This window comes from Oryzias melastigma, linkage group LG17, assembly GCF_002922805.2.
Source record: "Oryzias melastigma strain HK-1 linkage group LG17, ASM292280v2, whole genome shotgun sequence".
Lineage (NCBI taxonomy): Eukaryota > Metazoa > Chordata > Actinopteri > Beloniformes > Adrianichthyidae > Oryzias > Oryzias melastigma.
In genome coordinates, this window is record NC_050528.1 from 7,689,995 (window position 1) to 7,714,622 (window position 24,628).

The 24,628-nt window shown below is 38.8% G+C and overlaps 1 protein-coding gene and 1 long non-coding RNA gene across 4 annotated transcripts in view; one reads left to right on the top strand and one right to left on the bottom strand.

The window, feature by feature from the left end:
- Window positions 1-24,628, top strand: part of LOC112147632 — a 68,229-nt gene that overhangs the window by 1,737 nt on the left and 41,864 nt on the right. The gene's annotated exons all lie outside the window — the stretch shown is intronic.
- The window catches only part of LOC112147630 (tensin-3), a 42,438-nt gene continuing 18,563 nt past the window's right edge, over window positions 754-24,628 (bottom strand). Inside the window, exons 13-27 of one of the 3 annotated variants that reach the window (XM_024274155.2) lie at window positions 18,914-20,068; window positions 13,332-13,489; window positions 13,117-13,249; window positions 11,847-11,927; window positions 9,950-10,064; window positions 9,316-9,842; window positions 9,022-9,108; window positions 8,809-8,940; window positions 4,472-4,567; window positions 3,993-4,070; window positions 3,741-3,818; window positions 3,427-3,595; window positions 3,277-3,345; window positions 2,148-2,177; window positions 754-2,036 (exon numbers count right to left, since the gene is read on the bottom strand). In XM_024274155.2, the coding sequence (XP_024129923.1) occupies window positions 1,892-2,036; window positions 2,148-2,177; window positions 3,277-3,345; window positions 3,427-3,595; window positions 3,741-3,818; window positions 3,993-4,070; window positions 4,472-4,567; window positions 8,809-8,940; window positions 9,022-9,108; window positions 9,316-9,842; window positions 9,950-10,064; window positions 11,847-11,927; window positions 13,117-13,249; window positions 13,332-13,489; window positions 18,914-20,068 (3,053 nt within the window). In that variant the 3' untranslated portion in view covers window positions 754-1,891. Of the gene's footprint in view, window positions 2,037-2,147; window positions 2,178-3,276; window positions 3,346-3,426; window positions 3,596-3,740; window positions 3,819-3,992; window positions 4,071-4,471; window positions 4,568-8,808; window positions 8,941-9,021; window positions 9,109-9,315; window positions 9,846-9,949; window positions 10,065-11,846; window positions 11,928-13,116; window positions 13,250-13,331; window positions 13,490-18,913; window positions 20,069-24,628 lie in introns of all 3 variants that reach the window. The other 2 variants (XM_024274154.2, XM_036216326.1) reach the window with 2 other exon arrangements.

Consider the following 24,628-nt stretch of genomic DNA (forward strand, 5'->3'; position numbering starts at 1 on the left):
ATTTTTTACAGCAGAATATACAAAAATGTAGAATAAAAAACATTGGTGCGTTTGCAGTTTTTCCCTGACAAGTTTGTAAAAGGAAAGATAATTGTTAATTTTAATAATATTTGTTTGATAGGAATAGAACGTTTTAGATAATATCTCTTTTAAATTACATCATTATTTGAGATAATTACTACAATAAGTGTGTCATCTATCACCACAATTTTGGCTGTTTTGCTGTTTTTATTAATAACCTATATATAATTGTGTACATTTTTGGATTTTAAAAGCAATTCGGACACCATGCTCACTACTTTTTTTTTTAAACGCCGGATATGACGTCGCAAATTTCACAAAGTGAAAATCGAATTAATACGAACATTTCATAACGTCTATTTGTGACTCCACGGTGTTCTGATGGTGAAAATGTGGATGGTTTATTAAGAAATGACATTTTAAAAAAATTTTATTCGCAAAAAATTGTTTGACCGCAATGCATTTTGGTCTATATTCGCTAATGTAGTGAGCATCGATGCATGCTAGTTTTTCAGAAAGACTTTTGGGAGATTTCTAGGGCACTCGATTTTGGAATTGTAGATTCAGACAGCACTAGAAAATGGAGAACGTACTCTACTATAAAGTGAGTAGGGAAGGAATTTGGACATTTTCCATAACTCTCCATTTGGAGGGCTAAATTTGGGGTATGGAGAAACTGTAGCGGTAGAATTCAGATTTGGTGGAAAACAACCTCTGTGTGACACTTTAATGATGGCATCAACTCAAAAGATTGGTTTAGTTTATAGAAGATGCAAAACTGGATGCTGGTATAAAAATGTACAGGATTAAGATTACCGGTAGATGAAATTAAGACAGCATAAAAGCCCCCTTTTTAAAAGTTTCACTGTTTATTTACATAAACCTTGGAAAACAAACAAACAAAAAAAACAAGAGCAGTACACAATAAGTAGTTCAAGTCTAACTTTTTATACATAGCTTTTGTTGCAAGTTAGAGCTCCTCTCTAAGTAAACAAACTAACAAAGTCAAAAGTAAGAATATTTTCTTTTGTAGAGAGCAAGTACATATCAATAGCTAAAAACATTTTCCTTTTCCCAGCACAAAGCTTTGTAGGTCTCATTGGTTTTTGTCTTTACATTTTGTATCGTATCGATGAATAAACAATCATTTCTCAATAATTTGGCACCTGTGAGTGGAATAAACCAATGTACCGTATCAAATGCAGCATATTTTCTAGCAGTTCAGTCAGTATATATTAGAGTTAAGTTAAGGCTTCTTCTTCTTCAAACATTCTTTCAGTGGAACACATGCACACACAATCAGCACACCCACACTCCCATAAAAATCTTACAGACAGCTTTAAAAGTGGTCATGGAAAAATACATTTCCAGAGAAATCCTGCTCAAAATGAGCTCCATGCATGCAAAACATGTACACAAGACCGAAGTGTAAAAAATATACATCATGGAGATGAAAACGACAAAAAGTTCATATATAGTCACTATGTTCTAAACAAAAAAAAACATGTTTTTTCTTCTGGAATACTGACCAGATGCAGCAAAAATGGGCTTCCACGACTGCAGTTTGTTACTGCTTGTGTTCAGTTTTTTGGTTAAAACTTTATTTATAAATTTGAGCCATACTTTTGGGAATCATTTTTGTTCTTTTACTTTGCCATAGTATATCTACAGATAATAAACTTCACAAAAATACATTTATTTATACAATATGTTTTCTTTAGTCACCGATTGGTAATATGGTAATAATGAGTGTTTTGGAAATTCCAGTTATTATTCAGGATTGAAATATTGTTTCCCTCCTCATGTTCAGTCCTTTTCTGTCTTTCCTGCGCTGTATTTCCTCGCTGGTGTCCAGGTCATCAGCTCTGTCCTACTTACTCCTCTGAGAGCCAATCATCACCTTGGACACGAAGTTGACAATGGCACTTGCTGGCTGCTCGGGGTCATGCTCTGCAAACAAATGACAAATGTTGTCCATGGAAGTGCCGGTTTTCCTCGCCACAAAGCCGAAGATCCTGAAAAAGCAGAGAGGAGTAGTCAGCACTACTTTGTTGCCACAAATAGAAACTTGTTTTCATCTTTTTTTTTACTGACTGGAGATCTGAAAATGATTGTTATGAACTTACTTTGCTGAGGGGCAGCCATCTTTCTTCCACCTATAAGCAGCAACAAACCGAAGTATTAGCTTAATGTGCATGTTATTTCTCCACAACTACCATTTTTTTCTAAATATAAGTCTCGGTATTTTTTCTAGGTTTGGCTATGTGTGTGACATATACCCAGGAGGGATTTATATGTGACTATCAAAAAATAAATATTCATTATTTTCCCACTAAAAACTGGATGCTCTTTAGCTCTTGTTCCCGCTAACAAGCGCTAGGAGGCACTGTAGGCGTATGTATCCGTATTTGCTACTGAGCAACGCAGAAGAAGAAGTGCCGTCCAAAACAAACATGGAGAATTTGATAGTTTTCCTCTTGAACTTTATGATATTTTTCTTATTTGAACCGGGGCCTTCTTGCTGTGTGGCAAGAGCGCTAACCACTGCGCCAACGTGCAGAAAATAATAATCCTAAAAAGACTGAAACATCTCATGTACTCTGACATGGAGACGCGTGAACTTTTATTTTTGTAGAGCTTTTCAAAAATAAATAAACCAGGGATGTCTCGATCAGAAATTTTTTTTTGTCTCCAATTCGATTTCGAGTCATTTTATTTTGATACCGAGTCCTGATACTTTTGTAAAACATCTTTTATTTACTTTCAAATCAAGTAAAATAAATTATTAACAAAAAAAATGAATAACTGTTAATTATTAAAATAGGAGAAAGGTAGTCATGCTAGAATGTTTCAAAACCTAGTATTCTTTAGAATTATAAGTCCGTTTGATTAATTATGATCCATGTTTACATGAAAAATTCTTACAAATTGAAAGTGATTTTTCTCCCAAAATATTTGTTGCAGTATGAAAGTAAGAGGATACTTTTAATGTATAAAATTTGGTGTAGCTATAACATATTCAGAATTATTTAATTTTTTTATGATATGTGATCAAATCTCCTTTTTTTTAAATGGCCTTTTCCCAGAGTTTATGCATTTTCTGTTCCTGCGACTTATACTCCGGTGTGACTTGTACTCTGGAAAATACTAGAATACTGGATATCTTTCTAATAGGCCACTCTTGCCTTTTCAAGTGACCAAAATTTTGAAACTTAAGAGTAAGAACTGTTTAAATTTGAGATTAGCAAAACTCACTTTCTATCCTGAGGATCCAGGGCACAGAATATCACCGTGTTAACACTGTAATGCCTCCTGAAGAAGAGTCTGGAAGGACAGAAAAGTTTGGTTTAATAGAGGTAGGTCTGTCTTTGAGTGGGCCACAGGAACGGGGTGTACTGTACTCACTTCCTCTGGTTGTCTGTGAGGGTGATTCCTTGGGAGGAAACCTTGAAGTGGACCACGGTGGAGGTTGGCGGCGGGTTCAGGTTCAGGGTCATAGTGGTGGCTTTTTGCACCGCCTGGGTGCCGGTTAGTGACTCCATCTCCACCGAGCTCAGGTACCACACGTTACAGGCTGCAGCAACAGACACATTTAAGGACGAGTCGTGTGTGGAAAGAGCAAACAACAACAGGGTGTTTTCACTGAGACAAGAAGAAAAAATGACTGAAGTGTTTAAGTAATCGTGTTTTTCTTCTTCTTCACAAAGCCACTTCATTACCTGCTCCCTGTTTTAGCAGCTCAGCAGCTGAGTTTGTGACAGAATGGGCGGGGTTCTCCACCTCATCCTCCAGAGGATCTTTGACAAAAAACACAAGAGATCAGCAACTACACCCACATGTATGATTATCAAATGGACACTTAGGAAAGCAGTCGGGGGTAATTGCAGGTTTGGGAAGCCGCGGAACTTCAATAATTCCTGCTTTCTGTTTTATTCTCCGATAAATGGAGCGTGACGAGAGCGCGTGCTCACCTCTGTCAGGTATAATAAGTTTGCAGGGCAGGGCCAAGGGAGTGATTGAATGCTGGCAGACCAATGCGGTTAAGCTTCCTGCAAAAAAACAATAGTGTGGGGAAACGAAATTATAGTTTAGGATAAGTGTGCACAACCCTGACTGCTGTTTTTCACGCACTGAAAGTCTAAAAGTTAAAGAAATGAACCGATAAAAAGCAAGAAAAGCTCATAAATTCTAGCAGATAAAAATGATACAACCCTAAATATCACCAGCAGTAAAAGTTACAAATAAAGCTACACAGATGCAGTTAAAATAAAAGATGCACAAACATGGAAGAAAAATCAAAGGTGAGACTAAATCATTGAAATAAGTTTTGTGCGTTCAAAAGTAGGGGATTGGTACAATTCCCCCTTTCACCAATAGAGGGCAGTGTTGGACATTAAGTGCTGCTTTATTCAAATATCCAGGTGGGGCGCTAAAGAGAGCAGGCACTCACCAAAGTATGGCTCATTGGGACAACCTTTCAGCCGCACTCCTTTTTGTGTGCACTCGATGAGGAAGTGCCGCACCAATTCGTTGGAAAAATCCCCACCTGTAAAAAAAAAAAAGACTTATTTAGACTTGACTTAAATTTTAAGGAATTACTTCAATTTGGAACTAAAAATGCAACAACTTCATGAACTTATGTTTCTGAAAAGCAATTATTTTAGTTATGAAAACAGTTTTCTGTTAGTTTTTCTGTATGAATGATTTACTCTATTAATAAAAAAAATCACATTTTGCTTGTTTTAAATCTTTACTAATATAAAAAAAGGTTGTTATAAACAAAAAATATATATATGGAAAAGGAAAGATCTCTTTAATCACCCGAAGCCCCAAACCAAATTTTATTGACTTCTCAGAAGTTGTGATGGCACAAAAACATCTCTAAATTCATTTAATCAAAGACCTACTCTGATGAAAAATGTGTTTTAAATGTGTTTTTGTGGCATTTTTCTCATTATGGAGGACATAGATAAATAAAATTAAGTTTCTAATGTTATTTCTGAGTATTTCTTTGTAAAATTGTTGTGAAATAGGACTAAACAAAACAATGCAGTTGTCAAAATCTTGTGGTTGTGATGTAAAACCTTCTAGTGATGCATCCACTTGTAGACAAATAGATCCATTATAGTATTTTTTTTCCCTCGTCTAAGCTGTCGTATGGTTCTAAATTGTATGTCAGGATAACACCGATATTTCTTGCTATTTTTGTTGCCTTGATAATGTTGGGTTAGGGTCGTGAGGAGCTGTAAGCTAGGGGTAGTGGGTAAACAGGTGGATGATGGGAAATGGGGGCAGGCTTACTTCGTGGAAACGGTTCCGCCCACAACTCAGAGGTGAATTTCTGATTAACTATTGCTGCTCTGCAGAAACTTTTCTTTGTCCAAGAAAACTGAAATTTTGGTTTTGCTAAAAACGCCGTCATGCTAATCAAAAGAACTCTGGGAACGCTACTACAATGGATCAAAAGATGATCTGAGTGGGTCTTTAGTTATGAAGTATCTGGAAGGCATTAGTTTGAGGAAACCTTTCTCTTGAGGATGTGTTTCCTGTTTTCAAGGCGTTAAAATGGCCCAAGCTCTGTGCGGCGCTGGACTGTGTCATGGTGTCACTTCAGCTGCTACAAACCACAGAGGGCAAACAAAAGGACAGGTGTGAGCACAGAAAAAATGAAGGACACAAGGAAGGGAGCTGAGGGGCGGGGGACTGTTCAGTGTCACGATCTACTTCCAGCATGTCTGCACTGCTTTCATGTCAATGTCATCAGGCCTGGATAATAACAGGGTTCAATGTGAACCGCGCCGAAACGTTCCAACATGGGATTTCATCCATCAGCATGTCCTTCTATTAGGCATCTACTTGTAACTTTTTAGACCTTGTAAAACGTGTTCATGCAAGTTCACCAGTTCTCCTCCTGCAAATACTTTTCAGCACATTTTGAATGTTGCTAAAGGAAAATCTAAGGTTGTCCTGTTTGCTGAACAATACCAACTCAAACTACTTAACAACATTTTTTGTGATTTCAGTCTTCACATTTCTAACTTGCCAAAGGAAGCTCCCTTTCCCTAAGTGTTATAAGTATTTCTTAATAGTTATAGCAAAACTTTAACGCGCATTACTAAGAATGCCACAATTCTCGGTTTAAAACCAAACTGTATGTCACATCATTGAACAGAATTGTAGAGAAAGTGAATTATTGCATTTCAACGGCATATCGGTATGCTTACCGGTACATTGAAAATGTTGTTTATTGTTTTATTAACGGATACTTGGCTTCGTCTAAACCAACTGCAAAGGTGTTCTTCAGTAGCTGCGTTTCCATTGACTAGGAAATTGCGCAAATTGGATTTGTAAAAATACAACAACTTTTAAAAAAGTTGCATTCATCAAAACACCTTTTTTTGCACTTGGAGAAGGTGTTTTTTGCAATGAAAACACTTTTTTAGTATTAAATGAGTCACATGACCAACAGTGACTGCATCGTTGCACCGCAAGAGGTCCCACAGCGTCACACGGCTCATCAAAAGTTGAGTGTGTCATGTAGAACTGTTGGATCCACAGCCCCTCTGTAAAATCACCGACCACAATTTTTCTAAAAAGGCTTCATCTGAAGTGACTTCATGGCCTGAATAAGACGCCAACGTCTCCTTTGATAGATGATGATGGGCGCTAGTGGCAGAAATTTGAATGTATCTGCTGTAAATCAAAGTATTGTTCACATCCATCTCTGTGTTTTGAATGACTTTTCAGTTGAGCTGGTTTGTTTTTATTAACATAAATATGATTGAATTGAAACTGTCATTGCGAATTGTGTTTTTTTTACATTTCTAGAATTTTGATAAAAGTTTTGTGCATATGTGTTATAGAAACACAGCTAGTTATTCGCTCATCATCAAATTATACAAAAAGATTTTTTTTTTAATTTTTAGGTTTTTCTTGTTATTCTGTTATATACAAAACCAAAAAGCATGACCCAAAAGCTGAAGCTTGAATCAAATTGTAGGGAAAGTGGATCATGGCATTCCTAGCATGTATATGTTCATTTTTCTTTATGATATATCATTACTCTTTTATTATTTTCATTAAATATAAGACTATGTGGTGATCTTTGTCATCATCTTTGTTTTCACGCTGAAACAGCCAGAATTGTCCTGGCTGGAAAACTTTCTAAGAGAATCTCTCTTCTGTCTCCAACGTGTGACATAGAAAACACACAACATAGTAAGGAGTCACACAGAGACCCATGTTGACCTGAACTTGTGGCATATCACCTCTTTTTATCAGATAGAGTTATGTGGGTCGAGGAGATTTCTAAAGAATGTGCTGGGATCAGAAACACGTTCTTTGTTGAAGTGTGAAACATTAGCTGCTCCGTCATGCAGTAGATGTTGGGCTGTTTTGTCATGATTTCCCCCAGGAAGTGCACAGAATGTTCACGCACAGTCAAGTTATCAGGTTCCCTCATGATGACGGGAGTACAGTGGGCTGAAACTGAAGACTGTGACATCCAGGTTCTCTGTAGTTCATTGTACAAATCCAGCCCTCAAGGGGCCGGCGTTCTATATGGTTTCCAACCAACTTACTATTGAAGCTCCTTGTTAGTTGAGCACACCTGATCCAGGTAATCAACAGCAGATCTGACAGGGTTTCTGGAAAACAGCCAGGAAGTCGGTCCTGGAGGCTTGGACTCTGTTCTAGACCCATCTTTAAAACCTCATGATAGTTAATTGTAGCGCGACTAAGTGACCCCTCTCCTCCACCATTCCCAAGTGCCCATTGGTCCCAAGAAGACAAAAACCCAGAGACTTAGAAATGGACAGCTATTACTCAACCCTTCTGTCACAATAATAGGGCTGTCAACAATTATTTGAAATCATCTATGCTAATTTGGTATAGCCGACCCATTGTTATTTTTGATTTTTTTTCCTTTTTTTGTGGTAATTTTATATGATTGTAATAACCACCAGCCACGACATTTGGATCGCAAAGGAAGTTTTGGAGGTGGTATAGCCCTTCTTCAACCAAAGAAGACGACGGATACAATGTTAAAGTTTTGTTTACTGAAGTTAACCAGAAAGTTGACCAAATAGTATACATATACATATATATATTGCTTACTATTTTTATGGGAAGTTTAGACTTAGACATACTATGTATGTAAAATGTCAACTTCTGTGAACACAATATACGCTGAGCATTAGCAGTACCATGCATGACGTGAACCTCCACAAACTTAGTACCAGCACTATCACCTTTTGTAAAAAAGGAAAATTGTACATCACCTTAGTACACGATAATCGCTGACTAATTAACCAATCGTGAAAAAAAAACGATGAATAATCGACTCCTGAAATAATCGTTAGTGACACCTCTACACAATAACCATTCTTGCTATGCCTTTTTAAAAACATATTCTTGCCAATTCTAATATTATAAACTGGCCAATCAAAAGCCTCAATTAAATTGCACATTCAATTTTCAAAGCATTTGATTGACAGATTCTCCCAAGCCTGCTTTCAAGTGGTAGGGGTGTGGAGTTCCAACAAGCTCACTCCTGATTGGCCAGAGAGGTTGCCATAGAAATGTTGGCGTAGCCTGACGTGGACCAATCGGTGCTTACTGACATGGCAATGTCCGTATCCCCCCCCCAAAAAAAAAATTGATTTAATTTCGTTGAAGTAGAGAGTAAATCAATTTCTATGTGTGATGTCACAATCACTCGCTCCAGTTCTCATATATAGTCATCAATTTTCAAACCTCTACAACTCCTCCAAACCACAAGTACAATACCTTTTTTCCCTTGTTGTACAACGGTGGGAGGGGGCGTGGCCACCTTCATAGCTAGACCGTAGGCCCCTTTGAAAGAGTGACTGTCCCGCACAATGAAGCTGCCAGGCTCCTTGTCCTTTAAGACTGAGATGGCTTTGGGAAGAGAAACATTTACTGTGAAGCTGAAAAAAAATTAACAAAACTTGTGACTTTGGAGCAAAAGTTAACACCCACCTTGATCCCTTGAGATGTCCGGCTTGTACCAGAACTTGGATGTGTCCTGGACAAACTTCACTGTAACTTGTTTGCTGGCCAGAACGTCTGGAAAATACAAATACAGGGATGTTAAAAGAATTTTTTTTAAAAGAAAGATATTCAGATTAATAACAGTGCATGGCATTTTATAGAATTCAATAAAATGTTTTGAAATCATGATTATCATATTTCATTATGAATTGCTTTAAGCCTGAACAAGTGAGTGATTTCTTTACATGCATTTATCTGGACATGACAATCCAACAATATTACCTGGCAGCGGTGAGGTTGTGTGTGGAGGTTGAACTGATAAGTCCGGCAGGATGTTGGGGAATGGGATGCTGAGGGAGCTCCCACTGTGGGGGCTGGAAAACCCACTGAGGGCCGGAGAAGCTGTTCCTAGGGAATGATCTCCGTCGGATGCTCTCTTTTTCTCCGGCAGCAGTGGGGGCTGCATCTGGGGCGTCTGTGACCGATTCTGGGCCTCTGTAGACGTCAACGGATCTCTGTTGACTGCCATGCTGGGACAGTTTGTGCCGTAGCACTGGACCGAGTCGTCCTGCTCTTCAAAGGCCTGAGCGGCGCCGCGGCTGAGGGCATAGAACGCCATTCGACTTCTTTGGTTGCTCCGAGGAGAGCTGTGGGAGTTGGGGATTGGGTGCATGTGGAGGTGGTGTGCCGGAGCGGGTTTGTGGCTGTAGTCTATGGACATGGAGTGCTGCAGCGGCTGTCGGGCAGGGGGGTAGCTGCTGAGAGAGGAGTGGCGACTCAAAGGGGGATGCTCTGGCCAGGACTGGTTCCTGCTGAAATTTTAGGGTGGAAAAAATCAGTTTCAATAAATCTCTGACTACGAACAACTGAGTCTTTATCCTCTTGTAGCTTAAAAAAAGTTTTTTTTCATATCCACCTGTCAATTGGTTGATGGGCAAAGAACGTAGACATCAGCGTCCTGTGGCAGTTGGTCGTAGAATCTGGAAAATTCTCTCCTCCGACACCGTTGATTTCAGAATATCCTCTGGGTTCTAGGGGACGAATAACAACATATTTTAAACATAACTTAGAAAAATTTTGTCTTTTTTTAAGGAACCAAACAAGTAATAAATTGAAGATTTGGATAGGAAAGATCAGAAGAAGAGGAAGCACGCTGTGACTGAGTATGATAACACTGAAGAGGGATCAATGTATAGGTAAGCTAAGCTAACGTTAGCGCAAACAGAGAGCAGATTTATTGGCTAAATGTTTTCTCTACCTCTACCCCATCGGAGCAAAATATCTTTGCTCAAGGGAACATCTGCTCTCAAGTCTTTCTGCAAGACTTGTGGAAATGCTAACTTTCGTGGCCGCAAGCAAGAGCATCTTACAATAGGGAGTCAGAGTGAAGTGAAGTTGAATAAATGCACTTTTGTTTTACTTGAGTCAGTGAGTCTAAAACTTTATCTTTTATGAAAAATAGTTATTTTGTTTCAGCTGCCAAACTTATTTAAGTCTTGTTTTAATCCCAGAAAATAAAAAAAAGGAAAGAAGCTGTATGATTCATTGAAGGTTTAAAAAAAAACTATAATCTTGTCTTTATTTGTAGTTAGCATATGGCTTAAACACTTCAAGTTTAAAGCTAAGGATGGATGAGATGTGTTTTCATCCGTTTACACACAACCCGATTAGTCGACGAATCGTAAAAATATTCTGTGATTAGTTGACTATTAAAATAATTGTTTCTGGCAGCCGTAGTGCTGATCATGATAAAAATTAATTTAATATCCAATACTGATCGGGAGCTATCAGCTGATTTTCAATTGAGACTTCAACCATGTGATCAGTTTTTGATGACATGATAGGAAGGGGACATCTCTAATTTAAAGCTTCTCTTGTGGAAAAAATCTTGACTTTAATATTCTTACTACAGGGCTTTAATTTTGGCAAAATATCTTCAAAGGGCCTTGAGGTTAAATGTTCACACACAATTTCCTAAAAAATACATTTATTTAAATCAGGAGGGCATAAACTTTTAAAGCGCTACAAGAATATTATTCTTTCCTATACATACATGTTAAGATTAAACCTTTTTTGAGTTGAATTTTCCTTTTTGAACACAAAGAAAAAGCCTTTTTTTTTTCGGTCTGGTTGCATGACCTCCTGTAACCATGGAAATGAGGCTGCAGTGAATGCCTGGATGTCTGGGGTAGTAAGCAGCACAGTGGGGGGACAGAACTTTTCTCAGGCCTTTAGAAATACTGTAGATTTCCATGGAAACAAGCCAGTGAGAAGGAAAAGAATGGGAGCAAACAAACCAAACTTCTCCTAATGACTATATTATGTAATTTTATTGAGGTGACAAATAAAAAAACAATAAAAAAAAAACATGTTGTAAGTTTTGCAATATAGTATATTTAAAAAAAAATACATTAAATTTAAGAAGTTCCAGTTTACAAGTCAGCTCAGGTTTTTCTGTCTATAGCAGAAAAGGGTCAGGAATCTCCCTGCTTTTGCACACAGTATATCTTTGTTTCAGTCTGTCTCAGAAATGAACTACATGCTACCAATAACAATGTTGCCTTTTATTAAGGAGACCAAAGGTGAACCACAATAACCCTTCAGGAATGACTGAGGATCCAAACAGACAGTCACAAGGAAGACATGAAAGAGGACTCTGTCAGGGAAGACATTCCCTTGTGTTCTGTATTGTATTTGAGGGAGAAACGTGAAATTCCTATTAAATAAACAGAGGTTCTTTATGGTGGACTAAAAGGATTTTTACAGAAGTGACATTCAACATGTACCTTCTAAAAGATAGAATCAGAACCTACCGTGGTTTGTGCTGAAACCTCCATAAGACTGTACAGGTGATGGAATTTGCCTGAAGTCAGCCAGCTCTGGCATATTTTTCACTGTAAAACGAAAATTTACAATGAAGTGTTTTCATCATGTTCTTGCGACAAGGCATATGACATACATATTTTAAGAGAAATAAACTTAAAATGTCATTTCTGAGTATTTCTGTATTGAAATCGGTATGAATTAAGAGCAGATAAAAAAATGCTTTTGAAAAAATCTTGTAGTTTTGACATTAAAGCTACTATAGCAAGCCACTACCCCCTGCTCAGCTCCATTCTGATGCATCCGCTTGCAGACAAATAGATCCATATACGTTAGGGCTGGGTGAAGAAATAATAACAATACATATGTCGCGATAGAACTTTTTCTCGATAGAGGAATGAGTCTATCGCAATAGACTTTTATTTTGAAGTTCCAAAACTGACACTTCCCAGTTGTATTTTCTCACACGATTTTTAAATTACTTTTATGTAATTTAATTTTCTTTTTAAAAAAAATCAGAAAGTTCAAAAAGTAAAATGATAAAGGTACTTCAGTGTAAAATAATGTTAGAATTGTGTTTGTTTTTAAAAACTTGAAGACATTAGAATTTATTTGTATAATTAATGCCTGTTTTTTTTATGGAACAGTTTAGCAGTCAATTTTATTTATGTTTTTCTGAAACCTGAAAGCTTTAATTTTCTGTTTAGTTTTCATATATATACACATTCAAACAACCTGTTGATGATTAAACATTTCATTATTAACGCAGAGCGTTCAAATTTGACAAATACAATTATTTGGTTTATATCGTGATTTATATCGTTATCGCTTGATATGGAAAAAAATATATATATCTTGATATAAAAAAAAATCCTATATCGGCTAGCCCAAATGTACGTCTTTGTTTTCCTTGTCCGAGTTGGGATCTAGCTCAAAACTGACGCCTCCAATATTACTCGCCACTTTTGTTGCACCTGTAATGTTAGGTTGGCGCTGTGAAGGGCTGTAAGCTAGCAAATGAGCATGTAAAGAGATGGTTTATGTGCCAACATTCCCCCTCATAACTCGGGTGAATTTTTGATGAAATGCCAAAGAAATTCCAAGTAAACAACTAAGGTTTTCTATTTTTGCAAAAACTGGCAAAATAATAATTAGAGACTTCTGGGAATGCTTTGAAAATAGATCAAAAGATGATCAAAGGGGGACTTCAGGAATGAAAGTCTTCTATAACTTATGCTACCATGGCGATGCAAACCTTACCGTATGGCGTTGGAGGAGAGATGGGGAACGCAGGAGTGGGTGGAGTCATATCCTGACCAGTCTCAATGACATTGTCTATATCAGGGCACGGGTCCCTGTATTCAACAGTGTCACCTCTGTACAAGACAGAATGCTGGGGGGAAAAAGTAACAACTCTACAGTTCACTCCTGTTGAGAAAAGTCACTTAAAGTGCAAACAGGTCTACCGAGTTTACCTGGGAGTGTGGGACACAAGGTGAGTAAGTCTGATGACTCCCGAAATCCTCCGTTTTCCCCCACCCAGGGTTGTAGAAGCCCGGGTGATCAATTAAATCACTTCCCTGGCAACCCGGATTCCTCGTGACACTTTCTGGGCCGTTGCTGGACTCGACGTCTGCACGCACACACACAAACCAGCCAGAAGGTCATTAAATGTTAACAGGTTTTAAAGCATCACTGATTTCAAGGAAGTCGGGACACAAAAACCCAATGAAAAGAAAACAGCAGCACACTGACCTTCTGCAATTCACAGGCCATTTTTCAACACGAAAATCATTTAAACGTAACAAAAAACTTTACTCTTGGATTTATTTTAATAACTAGAAAAAATGGACTTTACGTCTTGACATCATCTGAATCTGTTCAGTGGCCACATGTCTAACTTAAGGGTAGCCTCCAGGAATGTTCTGTGAGGACAGCTGAGGAATGCCAGCATTCTAGCATGGGGAGGGGTTATAGTGTGTGTGCTTGTGTGTTTGGAGTTGAATGTTATTACTTCTGTGACGAGTGCTGTCACTTACCACCAGGATGTTAATGTGGGACCTCCCAATGAGCTGCAACCTCTTAATACTAAAGAATGCTAATGATGCGAGGGTGCTAATGTCTGGGATCATTACCTGCTTTGTCTGGAGCGCTCATGCGCTTGTACGTGCAAGTTTAAGAAGTACAGGCGCAGACGTTTTTAGTTACCCCTTGAGTGCAACCAGAAAAAACAGACTAAAACATGAGGAATTTCTCCTCCTTTCTGACTTTTTCCAGTTAAACTCCGACATGAATGAGCAACTGGTTACCTGCTTTCATGCCACATTAGGATAATTAAACAAACTTTCTACATTTGGGTGCAGAATAGAGAACATTTTTGCTCCTTAAGTTGTTTTTACGCAGCTGCAAAAGATAAACCTTCCTGGAAATGTCATCCAGTTATCAGGTTCTTGCTTGAACTGGAATGGCACAAAATCCAGGAGGACATCTTCCACCCCTCACCAGGAATACGCATAAACAGCTACATCTAGTCCCAATAGTGCTTTGACTGTTGTATATTAATACTAGGGCTGTCAGATTTGTCGCGTTAAAAACGCATTAATCTGACACGTGCTTGACGCCGACAATTTTTTTGACGCATTAATCGCGGATTTTCCATAGACTGTATATAATGGGGGGACCTCATAGCTCGATAGGTCCATTATTTTTACAGTCAATGGGATTTTCTCATACGTGCTTTTTCATACCGCGCGCGCAGGCGTCCCTCATCGTCCTCTCACCGGCTGCTCTCACTCGATCACGGGCGGGTCTCCAACCTCCGAGCTGCTAGCTGGAACCGGCCCGGCGCTAGGACCTGGAGAGCTCCTGCACTCTAACCCGGCTCCGGTTCGCGTCCAGTACCACGTCTGGTGGTACTGGCTCGCGTCCCGAGAGCTGCGGACCCCCGACGTTCCGAACAGCAAGCTCACCGGGGGACGTTTTAAATGTTCTGGAGGTTTAAGCGTGATCCAGCCCCAGCATAGCGGTCTGTCTGCCGGCATATTCATGGCGTGAGCTCCGCTGGACACGTCGCTGCATCGAGTTGCAGCCAGAGAACGCGGCGGCAGTAACAGACTGTCAAACTATCCACAGTGTATCCCGCTTTTCTGAGTCTTTAATGTTTTAAAAAACAAAAGTTCATTGGAAATGATAAATCTCTATTTCATTTATTACTGTAGTTCAGCAGAGGAGGAAAAGATTTGGTCCTGACAAAAAATGAACATTAAAGTGTTATGGAAATTTTATTGTCCCCTTTAAGTACATGATTACTATAATCATCCTTTCCTTTCATTCACATGCTGTCATATAATTAAAAGTTTGCATAATTGCGCTGTACACAAGTGAGGTTAACAACAAAAACATGATTGCATTTAGGACGATTGCAGGGATCGACTTTTGCTCAACTTGGACGAAAATCAAGGAACTGGTTGCAAATTTGGTAAAAATAAGGACTTAAAGATTCACGGCAACTTCTGTCTGGGGTTGTGTCAGAGCAGGTTGTGATGCAGACCTTAAACCCTTAAATAAGCTCTTCTTTCTTTCACAGAGGAACCATCGGATACATTTGCTTAACCTAGAAAAAAACTGCATTTTTGAATCAGTTGAAAATAGTGACGGTTATAGTAAGAAACCCTTCAATTTGTGCTTTTTTTTATTTTACGATTTACCAAAACGTATAAATCTAAGTAATTGTAAATTCTTAAGTTCTTTCTTTTTACTATTCACTGTTCCATAAAAAAGTTATGAATAAAACTGCATCCCGATGAGTCCAAGGACAAGAAATTCCTAATTTAATCCCAATACCCTTAAGAGGAAAATACTTCTCAATTTCCACTGCATGAAAACATATGGCTTAATGCTATCTTCATCTTTAACTGCAAAAGCCATTATTGCTCAGAAAGTAACATCAAAAACCCCCCAAAGGGATTCACGAAATTATATAAGTAGTAACTCATTCATAGGAAAACAGCTAATGTGGAGCGTGCAACAAGTTATCGGATCCAGACGCTGCTCGAATGTTTGCAACAATTCCGATTTTCCCAAAGCAAAAAGTTTTGTAGTTTTGATTTATGAAGCCCAAACGTAGCAACAAAACATCAGAAACTGATGTGAGGCCCACAACAGGAAATCACAGTCACAGCCCATTTAGCCTTGAAGATCGGCTGCTGCATCAGCAGATATGGAGTTTCTCGGAATTGTAGAAAACTTTTACATTCCACCAGAAAAACAGAAAATCTGGATTATTAAAATACAGATATTCCTTTTTATTTGTAGTTGATTGTCCATTACCTTTTATTTAAAACTACCCTTTTCCAGCTGCAAAACTTCATATTTTAAAAACTATTTGTAAAGAAGTTAAGGGTAGCAATAGAGAACACTAAAGAAATACCCCGTTAGTGTTATTTTATATTTTGGAAAAAGTGTAGCGAGTCTTGTTTTAATACCAACAGCATTAAATGAGGGCTAACATGCAGGAACAAGTTTATTGAGCATGACCGAACACCTTAAAAAGTCATGACACATTATTCAAAATCAAAAGAGCTTTTTTTATAAAATTGCAATAACTTGAAGTAAAATAAACATAAAATTCTACATTTTAACTGCAGAAATAAAAATCTAAAAGTCAACATCAAAAGCAAACAGTCCCGTCTTTTCTTTCCTGCAGCTTGTTTGCATAGCCTTTGGTGTTTGGTAGCTGGAGTGGAGTGTCTGTGTTGATATGCGCAGACAGGTAAGTCTCTGGGATCAAATGGAAGAAACGTCGCCTAAAGGCTCACTTGTTCTTCCTTTGGAAATTTCTGAAGCCTCCCCGTTCTGTGCCCTTCAGCCACCTTGGGATTTATGCAGCCAGACACCTTTACAGATCCCTTTTTGCTTCACTGCATCTTCATGTACGCAGCAAATTATTTAATACTTGTAAAGATTTTAAACCTCGTAGTATTTTTTAAGTTGTTCCAACTTATCTTTGCCTTAGTTTTTCTCAAAATCAGCTCAGGTGAGATTGTGTTGTCTTATCAAAAACTACGATCTAGAAAAAAACATGTTTTATTTTTTTTTAAATAAGTCAAAATTCTTTTGCTCTTAAAAATGTTTTAAGACTAAAAAAAAACATCTTTTAGTTCATTTTATTTTAAAGTTCAATAAATATTTTCAAGTTAGACTTGCAATCATTATCTTTATTTTAGAACCAAAAACAAATAGATTTATAATCTAAAAATAAAATGAAATTTAGATTTTACAATTATTTATTAAGACGGGTCAACTTGTATTAAGATTGTATCATCTTTGTCTTTATAATTACTTCTAAAATTAGTAATTTAAACTTTTTATCTTAGTTTAATGTTGCCGTAATTAAATTAAAACTATAATTAAGTGCATAAATACTTTTAAAAATTACAAAGTATTTGCTTAGAACTTAAAAAGGATACTTATTGGTGAGCTTTTTTGCTTATTTTTTCCTATTTTAACGCTTTTGTGGAAATCTTTGTTTTCAGATTTTAATATCTTATTAGATTTCATGTCAAGTAAAATGACTTGCTGCATAAACAAATAGTTTTACTACTATCTCATGACTTTCTTCTCAAGATTAGTGTTTTTTATTTCAATTTTACGGCTACCTCTCTCTGCAGTCGTATTTAGGAGAGCAACACAAAACCTCCAAGATTAAAACGTATCTAAGAATTCAAATCTGTAACAATATACAACAAAAAAGGAACAACACAACCTGATAAATGCAATATAAATCATCTTTAGAATGTTTATCACATTTATCCATAATCACCTCTCGAAAAAAAACAAACAAAAAAAAAAAACAGGCTGTCTAGAATTAAGTCAAAAATTCTTGAAATTGAAGAAAAAAAAGTTAAATAAGCAAAGACTTTGCCAATAAGTTAAGAAAAATAGTTTTACCAAAAATTACTTAAAAAAAAACTAGTCACTTAAGCCTTGTTTCCACGGAGTGGTTTGTTTTCACGGCGCATGTGTGGTGTAGACTACTAGCGTGTCTTTGTAGTGTGACAACTAGAAAAGCAACAACAGCAGAGGTCATCCAGCAGTTCGTCTTTTTATTGCTTTACTTTTTGCACATCATGTATAAAAGATTGCGAACGGCTGAGAAGAATACCGCTGTTGGAAACATTAGCTTAAATAAGCGATATATTGGTGCTTCCTAATCTTGTCATCACTTCCTGCCAATCAATGGGTGGCTACAGTGTCTCCGCCCCAACCATTCTGTTCCACTTTTCAATGGACCTACAACCAATGAGGACCCTCAATGGTTCGGTACTGTTTAATAGGTCAATTTTACAATGGAAATGGTCAAAATACCGAATCGGACTGGACTGTTCAGTAGAAACGAAGCTTAAGACGTGTTTTGTGTTAAAAAAAAAAATTTAAAAAATTTATCTGCAAAACAGAAAGTAATCTATTTCTTGAAACTAGCGTCTTTTTAATTTCTTAACATAAATATTTTGCAGTGTTGTGGCTTGTAGATGGACATGGATGGAAGATAACAGATCAATTCTCCCTAAACTTCAGGAAAAGAATGTTAATGGACAAAACCAACTTTAAACACAGTGATTTTGTAGAAATATCTACTTTAAAAATGCAGCCCTTGCGGTCAAACTGCGAGAGACAGCAATGCGCACTGAGCCTAATGGCAGATGCTCTTCTTTTAACATGTCCCTCACTGATCCTGTGCTCAGATAGCTTAGCAGACAAGTTTCAACGGCAGTCTTTCCTCATAAGCACACTGAAAACATCTGAAAACTTGGCAAACGGTCGGCTTTTTCTGTCAGTAAAACATGTCAGAGGGGCGAGTCAGAAAGGGCTTGTTATGTTCAGTCTCCAGCAAGGGGAAATAAAGCAAAAATTTTTGGAGAGAAATGATTCAAGTTAGAACGGACATGAAAATAGTTTGATCTGTTATGCTTTTGGTAACCATCTCTAGTTTCATGAAAACACATTCCTTCCCTGGACAACAGAAGCAAACCCCACCCAGACTGTCTGAAGTTCTTACCTGTCTTCTGTGTGTTTTTCAGAGCTGCTGCTTTACTATCGTTGAATCGCAGGTTGAGGTCGTTTGGACATTTGCTGATTGAGCCGTTGACATGAGTCACGTTGTTCCTCTTTTGGGACGCGCCGGGCCCTGGAACTAATGAGGGATCCAGGTCCATGATCAGCTGATTCAGCTGGTCAATTGAGTTTTCGATATCTATCTTTAGAGATTTGAACTCTTCATCTCGTTTGTTGTTATTGTTGTTGTTTATCGTTGCCTGATCCCTTGTGCTCCTGATGGTATCGGCAGCTGCATTGGTGGCAGGTTGCTGCGGTTCAGTCAGCAACCCCGGTGCACTTCTTGGTTTGCTCCCAGGGTATGTTTCTGTGTTACTCTGATCTTCTGCCATGTAGATAAACTGTTGCGCGGCAACCATCTGCTGCTGCCGAACCCAGGACTGGGTGGAATAGCTTCCCTGTCTGTATACATGCTGCTTGGATGCATCAGCGCTGGGGTTACAAGAGGCCACAGAGTTGCTCCTGGAGGTCAGTAAGCATCTTTTCGCATCTGCGTAGGATCTCTCGTAGTCCTCTACGGTAGGAGGAGCAGCGTTGTGCCGGTGGTTCTGGCTGGGATGCTCCTCTCCGCCAGGACTGCCAAATCCATCAGACAGCAGGGAGTTTTGGCTGCTCTTGTGGCACGAAGATGACAGGGTTCCCAAGCTGTCCACACTGTGCAGATCATGGCCTGTGATGACTTCGTCATCAAGGATGTCCGTCTCCCGATCTCGGGGGCGACTGTCTCCACTGACCTGCAATTTTGTTGACACTACTTGTTGAATGCCCCCATTAGGTCCTTGATTATCCATCTCCTCCAGTGAAGGATCCTCAAGACCAAATCCGCTGAGGAGCCGCTTCAGCTGAACCTTTTCCTGCTGACTGGGTCCCTGGTTTGTCTTGGCGGTGGCTGTGTTGGAGTTGAGAGGCGCGGGTCTCTCCGTCCACAGAGACGTGCTGGACAGGCCCGAATCACTGCTCACAGAGAGCGTGTGGTCACTGTGGTCCGGGCTGGAGGTGGTGGAGGTTGTGCTGGCCCCTCGCCCGAGCGTGGCCTCCCCAATGAACAGGCTCCTCTTGCTAGCAGCTTTGTCCTGGATTAGGCCTTGACAGCGTGGCGCTGCAAAATAGAAGAGATGCAGCGCTTCATACAGTCAGCTGGTTTGGACACACTCAAAGACGCACACAGACAAAAGGCAACACTGTTAACATGCACGGTCACGCCGACCCACAAACTCCAGCATGTTCAAAGTGATGGACAGGGTCACTTATTATCACACCCCAGCGCATAATCACAACATTCCAACCAAAAGGAGAACAAATAACCGGAGGATTTAAAGACAGAGAAAAACATGTTAGTCATTTCACTTAACTGAGACAAATGACCTCATTGGATGTTCCAGAGAAAAACTGCCAAGAAATATATTCCTTGTTTCCTATTAGGCCACGAGGTGAACTTGCTTATGGCAGATTAACATGTGCAATATTGAAGGATCCTATTTAAGTTAAAGCATTAAATCTTCTGCCAGCTGCTACAGGAGTCAGACGGCCGTGCATCTCTTCTGACCCCTACATTCCTCACCTTTCTGCTATAAAGCCACTCAGTTCACTCTCACTTGCCCTTTGACCCCAGGCATATGTCCAAACATCCTCCTTAATCCTCAAACATAACTTAAAAAAAAAAAGATGTCAGTTGGTTTGTAGTCGAATCGAAAGGTAGGTAAAAAAAAAAAAAGTGTAACTGCGGTAGGCTCCAGGCCACCCCCGTGACCCCCCGAGCAGGATGAAGCTTGCTCAGAAAATTGGATGGATGGAGGGTCAGCCGGGCCGACTTCACCAGGAGAGGAATTTAAAAGTAAATGGAGCAAAGAGTCTTTGGAGCAAATGAAGCTGCAGTTTCACTGTCAATCTCAACAAAAGAGCTGGAACATGACTCCCGAGCTTCTCGCCGCTCTAAGTACTCGCCTTTCAGTAAAGCCCTCAGCGGAGAATCCGAATACCAGACATGCATGATAAAGGTTCCTCCTCCCCCCTCCCCTCTGGAGCGGCTCGGAGCTCCACACAGGTGAGAGCCATCGGGGGTCTAACTTCACTTTTTTCTATCATTCTTGAAATCGTGCATCCTTTCAATTCTGCATCAATAAAATATCTTACCTTTGTTTCCACTTCCAGCTAAGAAAACAGCATTATCCGGCTTAAAGAAGACAACTCTGTGACTGAAGAATAAGTTACCCCTGCTTTCTAAGTGCGTTTACGCTCTACATGAAGGGGGGGAGTCGGGGGTCTGAGGTACCAAATAAGGAAAGAGGAATGTAAACAAGTAAGGTGTGGCTATGAGGCGGAGGCGGGTTTGGAGGAGGCTGGAAACCTGACCTCCAAGCTCTACATTAGGGGACAAACCCGATAGGGAAAAGAGGGCGGGCCAAAGAGGATCATGGGATGAAAACAACATTCCTGCAGCTCAAGACGTTCTCACTCAGTAAAAAGATGCTTTTTAATTAAAGCAATCATTAACTTCTGCCGGGAGCCCGGAGCAATTTTCATGAGAAGTGGCAGCCAAGATGTTTTTCTCTCACTCGTGTGTGTCGAAAAATTATACGCTTGCTGTATTTATGTACAAAACTAGAAAGAAACAGATGTGCCCAAAACACAATTATGGGGTTCAAGAATTGTTTTTAAAAAAACAGCTTTACCTATTTGAGTTACACTGACAAACCAAAACTGGTTTACCAACTATGCTCTTAGCTTGTGAACTTGGGAGAAGCAGTCAAAGCATTTTTATCTGGAATTCATCACACTGGCTGTTATGGTAAGGTCAGACCCCGAAATCCACCAATTACAGTGCAAAAAGTAGAAAGGCCGCAACAGTTCCTTAAGCTACTCTCCCATAACTGGAGGTCGTGTTGTGCATGGCTCTGCAATTATCTGGCCCTTTCTTTTTAGCCTCCTTTACTGCCACCATCCACCACCCAAAACCCGAACATGTGAGTCAGAAAGTCGATCCTCCGCATTTTCACCAGCTCTGGCTTCTACACGTCCACCAACAAAGTACATGCAGGCATTTTCACCTTTCACATTAAATTTAAAACGATATATCTGATGCTCAGTTGGTTGGGTGTATGACTGTTGCACAAGAAACCTGGGTTTGCTTCTAAGGGGGCAAAATGAGCTTCATCCAGTCTGGGTCCTCTAGGTAAGACCCTTCATGCTACTGCCTAACTATGTAACCACAAGGGAGTCCAAATCTGGGGCTCCCTGTGCCGGTCCCCAGCCCAGAAAGACAATACAGGGCTGAGTCAAGAAGGGCGTAAAAGTCTCTGCCACCTATGCGAGTCAGTGGAAGCTGTTTCGCTGTGGCGAGATTTTTTTTATCCTTTTCTATCAGTTTGTCAAAACTTTAATTCAAAACTCATAAATCAGAATAGTTCAATTAATTAGTATTTTTTTATTTGAAGTCATATTTTTTTTCTTAGATATTTCAGTAATGGCAATTTTATGGAAAAGATTTACATCCCAGACTGAATTACTGCAGTTCCTTGTTTGCCGGTTGCCCAAGGCCTCAATAGCCAGACTACAGCTGATGCAAAATGCAGCGGCCAGATTTATATGTGATGCTAAGAAGTTTGATTATATAACCCCAGTCCTGGTCTCTTTTAACTGCCAGTGAAATATCTGATTTTTATGAAAATTATTGTTTTTGCTTTTAAATCACTGGCAGGTACGGCACTGTCTTACCTTTCTGATCTGATTTTAAAATATTCCCCCTCTAAGTCTTTGCGTTCTGCGGACCAGTGTTTGTTACTGGTTCAGAGTACCACATGTAAGTTCCGGGTAGATGGTGCCTTTGCTGTGCTGGCTCCTAAACTGTGGAATCAGTTGCCACCGGCTATTAGAAAGGTCACACTTTTGGAGAGTTTTAAAGCTGAATTGTTCCTCCACTATCGCGCTATAGTATCTGCCTAGCTGCTTTTTTAGCTGTTCATTTTAACTTATTTTTAAATAGGATTTTATGATTTTAATGTTTTAAATTATTTTTATGATTGTAAGGTATTGTGTTTTTTTGTGTACAGCTCTTTGGGCCTCCTTGGCTGGTGGTGAAAGGTGCTCTAGAAATGAATAAATGAAATAAAATCCTAATTTAGACCCACCCCAAAGAAAATAGTCTTTTTTGGCATTTTAACATGTTTTTGTGGCATTTTATTTTTTTTCTAAACCTATTTTTTACCTTCCGGGGTCATAGGGCTGCCAGAGTCTAACTCGGCCACTTCTATGCAAAGGCAGGGTACACCCTGGACAGGTCGCCAGGACTCAGTCGCACAACGATACTCTCTCACATTCACACTTAGGGACAATTTAGAGTCACCAATTAACCCATGAAGCATGTTTTTGGAAGGTGGGAGGAAACCGGAGTTCCTGAAAAAAGCCCTGCATGCATGGGAAGAACATGCAAACTCTACACAAAAAGGTCCCCCCAATGGTGATTCTCAGGTACCCTAGAACAGGGGGCCTGTTGCTGTGAGCCAAGAGAGCCAACAACTACACCACCGTGCAGCCTTGAATATTTCTATATACAAATTGTAATCAGGAGCAGATTAAAAAAAGGAAAAAAGCTTATTTGTGACAGATAATACACTGGGTGGGCCACGAGCTCCCTGCTCAACTATAGACTAGAAGTCTAGAGAGAAAACTATAGAGAGAGAGAAAAGGGGCGGGGTTGCTTTCCTCTAACAAGATCCGCCCAAAATTCAGAGGCCAATTTCTAATGAACTCCTGCCGCTTTGCAAAAACTATGTTTTAGAAAACAACAAAAGTTCTTGTATTTAGGCAAAAAGAAAAAGATTGCATAATTAACCTTTTAACACGCTAGTGATGCTTAAATATGAAGTGATTTTTTTTGCCACCCAATTGCAAGAAAAAGTCACAGTTTTGAGATCAATTTTTTTTGAATTGCAAGCAAAATGTTAAGAAAGAGTTAATGTCTTAACTTGCAAATGAAAATATTTAATATTACATTTTTAAAAAAATGCTTTTTATGCTTTAAAAATATTTTTGCATTTGCTAACTTTTTTTGCTTTCAAAAAATAATAGTGAGATGCAGCACAACTAATCTAAAAACATATTGTTTTCAAAAAAATGTATTAAAAAAATATTTTGAAATAAAAAAAGTTTGCAAATACAAAAATACTTTTAGAAAACAAAAAAAGTGTCTAAACACAATAATTTTGTTGAAAGCAAAAAAAAAAATGTTTGCAAATGCAAAAATATTTTTTAAAAGCAAAATTAGGATTTTTTAAAGCAAATATTACATATTTTCCTTTCCAAATTCTGAAGTTTTACTCCTAACATTTTACATTTTGTTCACAATTTAGAAAATCTGATCTTGCTTGCAATATAATGGCACAAAAATTCCTAAATACACTAAAAACACAAAATCTTTAAAATACTGTAACTTTTTGACCATAAAAACGATCAACGTCATTCCAGTAGATCCTGAAGGAGAAAAGCGGCTCGTTTTAACAGTTGAAAAGTTACAGTAAATCAAAGAACATGAACAGTGGAGCTCCAGAGTTAAAGGGTTAAAAGACGCTTTAAAAAATGATTGGAGTAGGTCTTTGGTTACAGACAAAACTCCCTGTTGGCTACAAACGGTTGAAGTTCATGTATTTACACCAAAACAGAA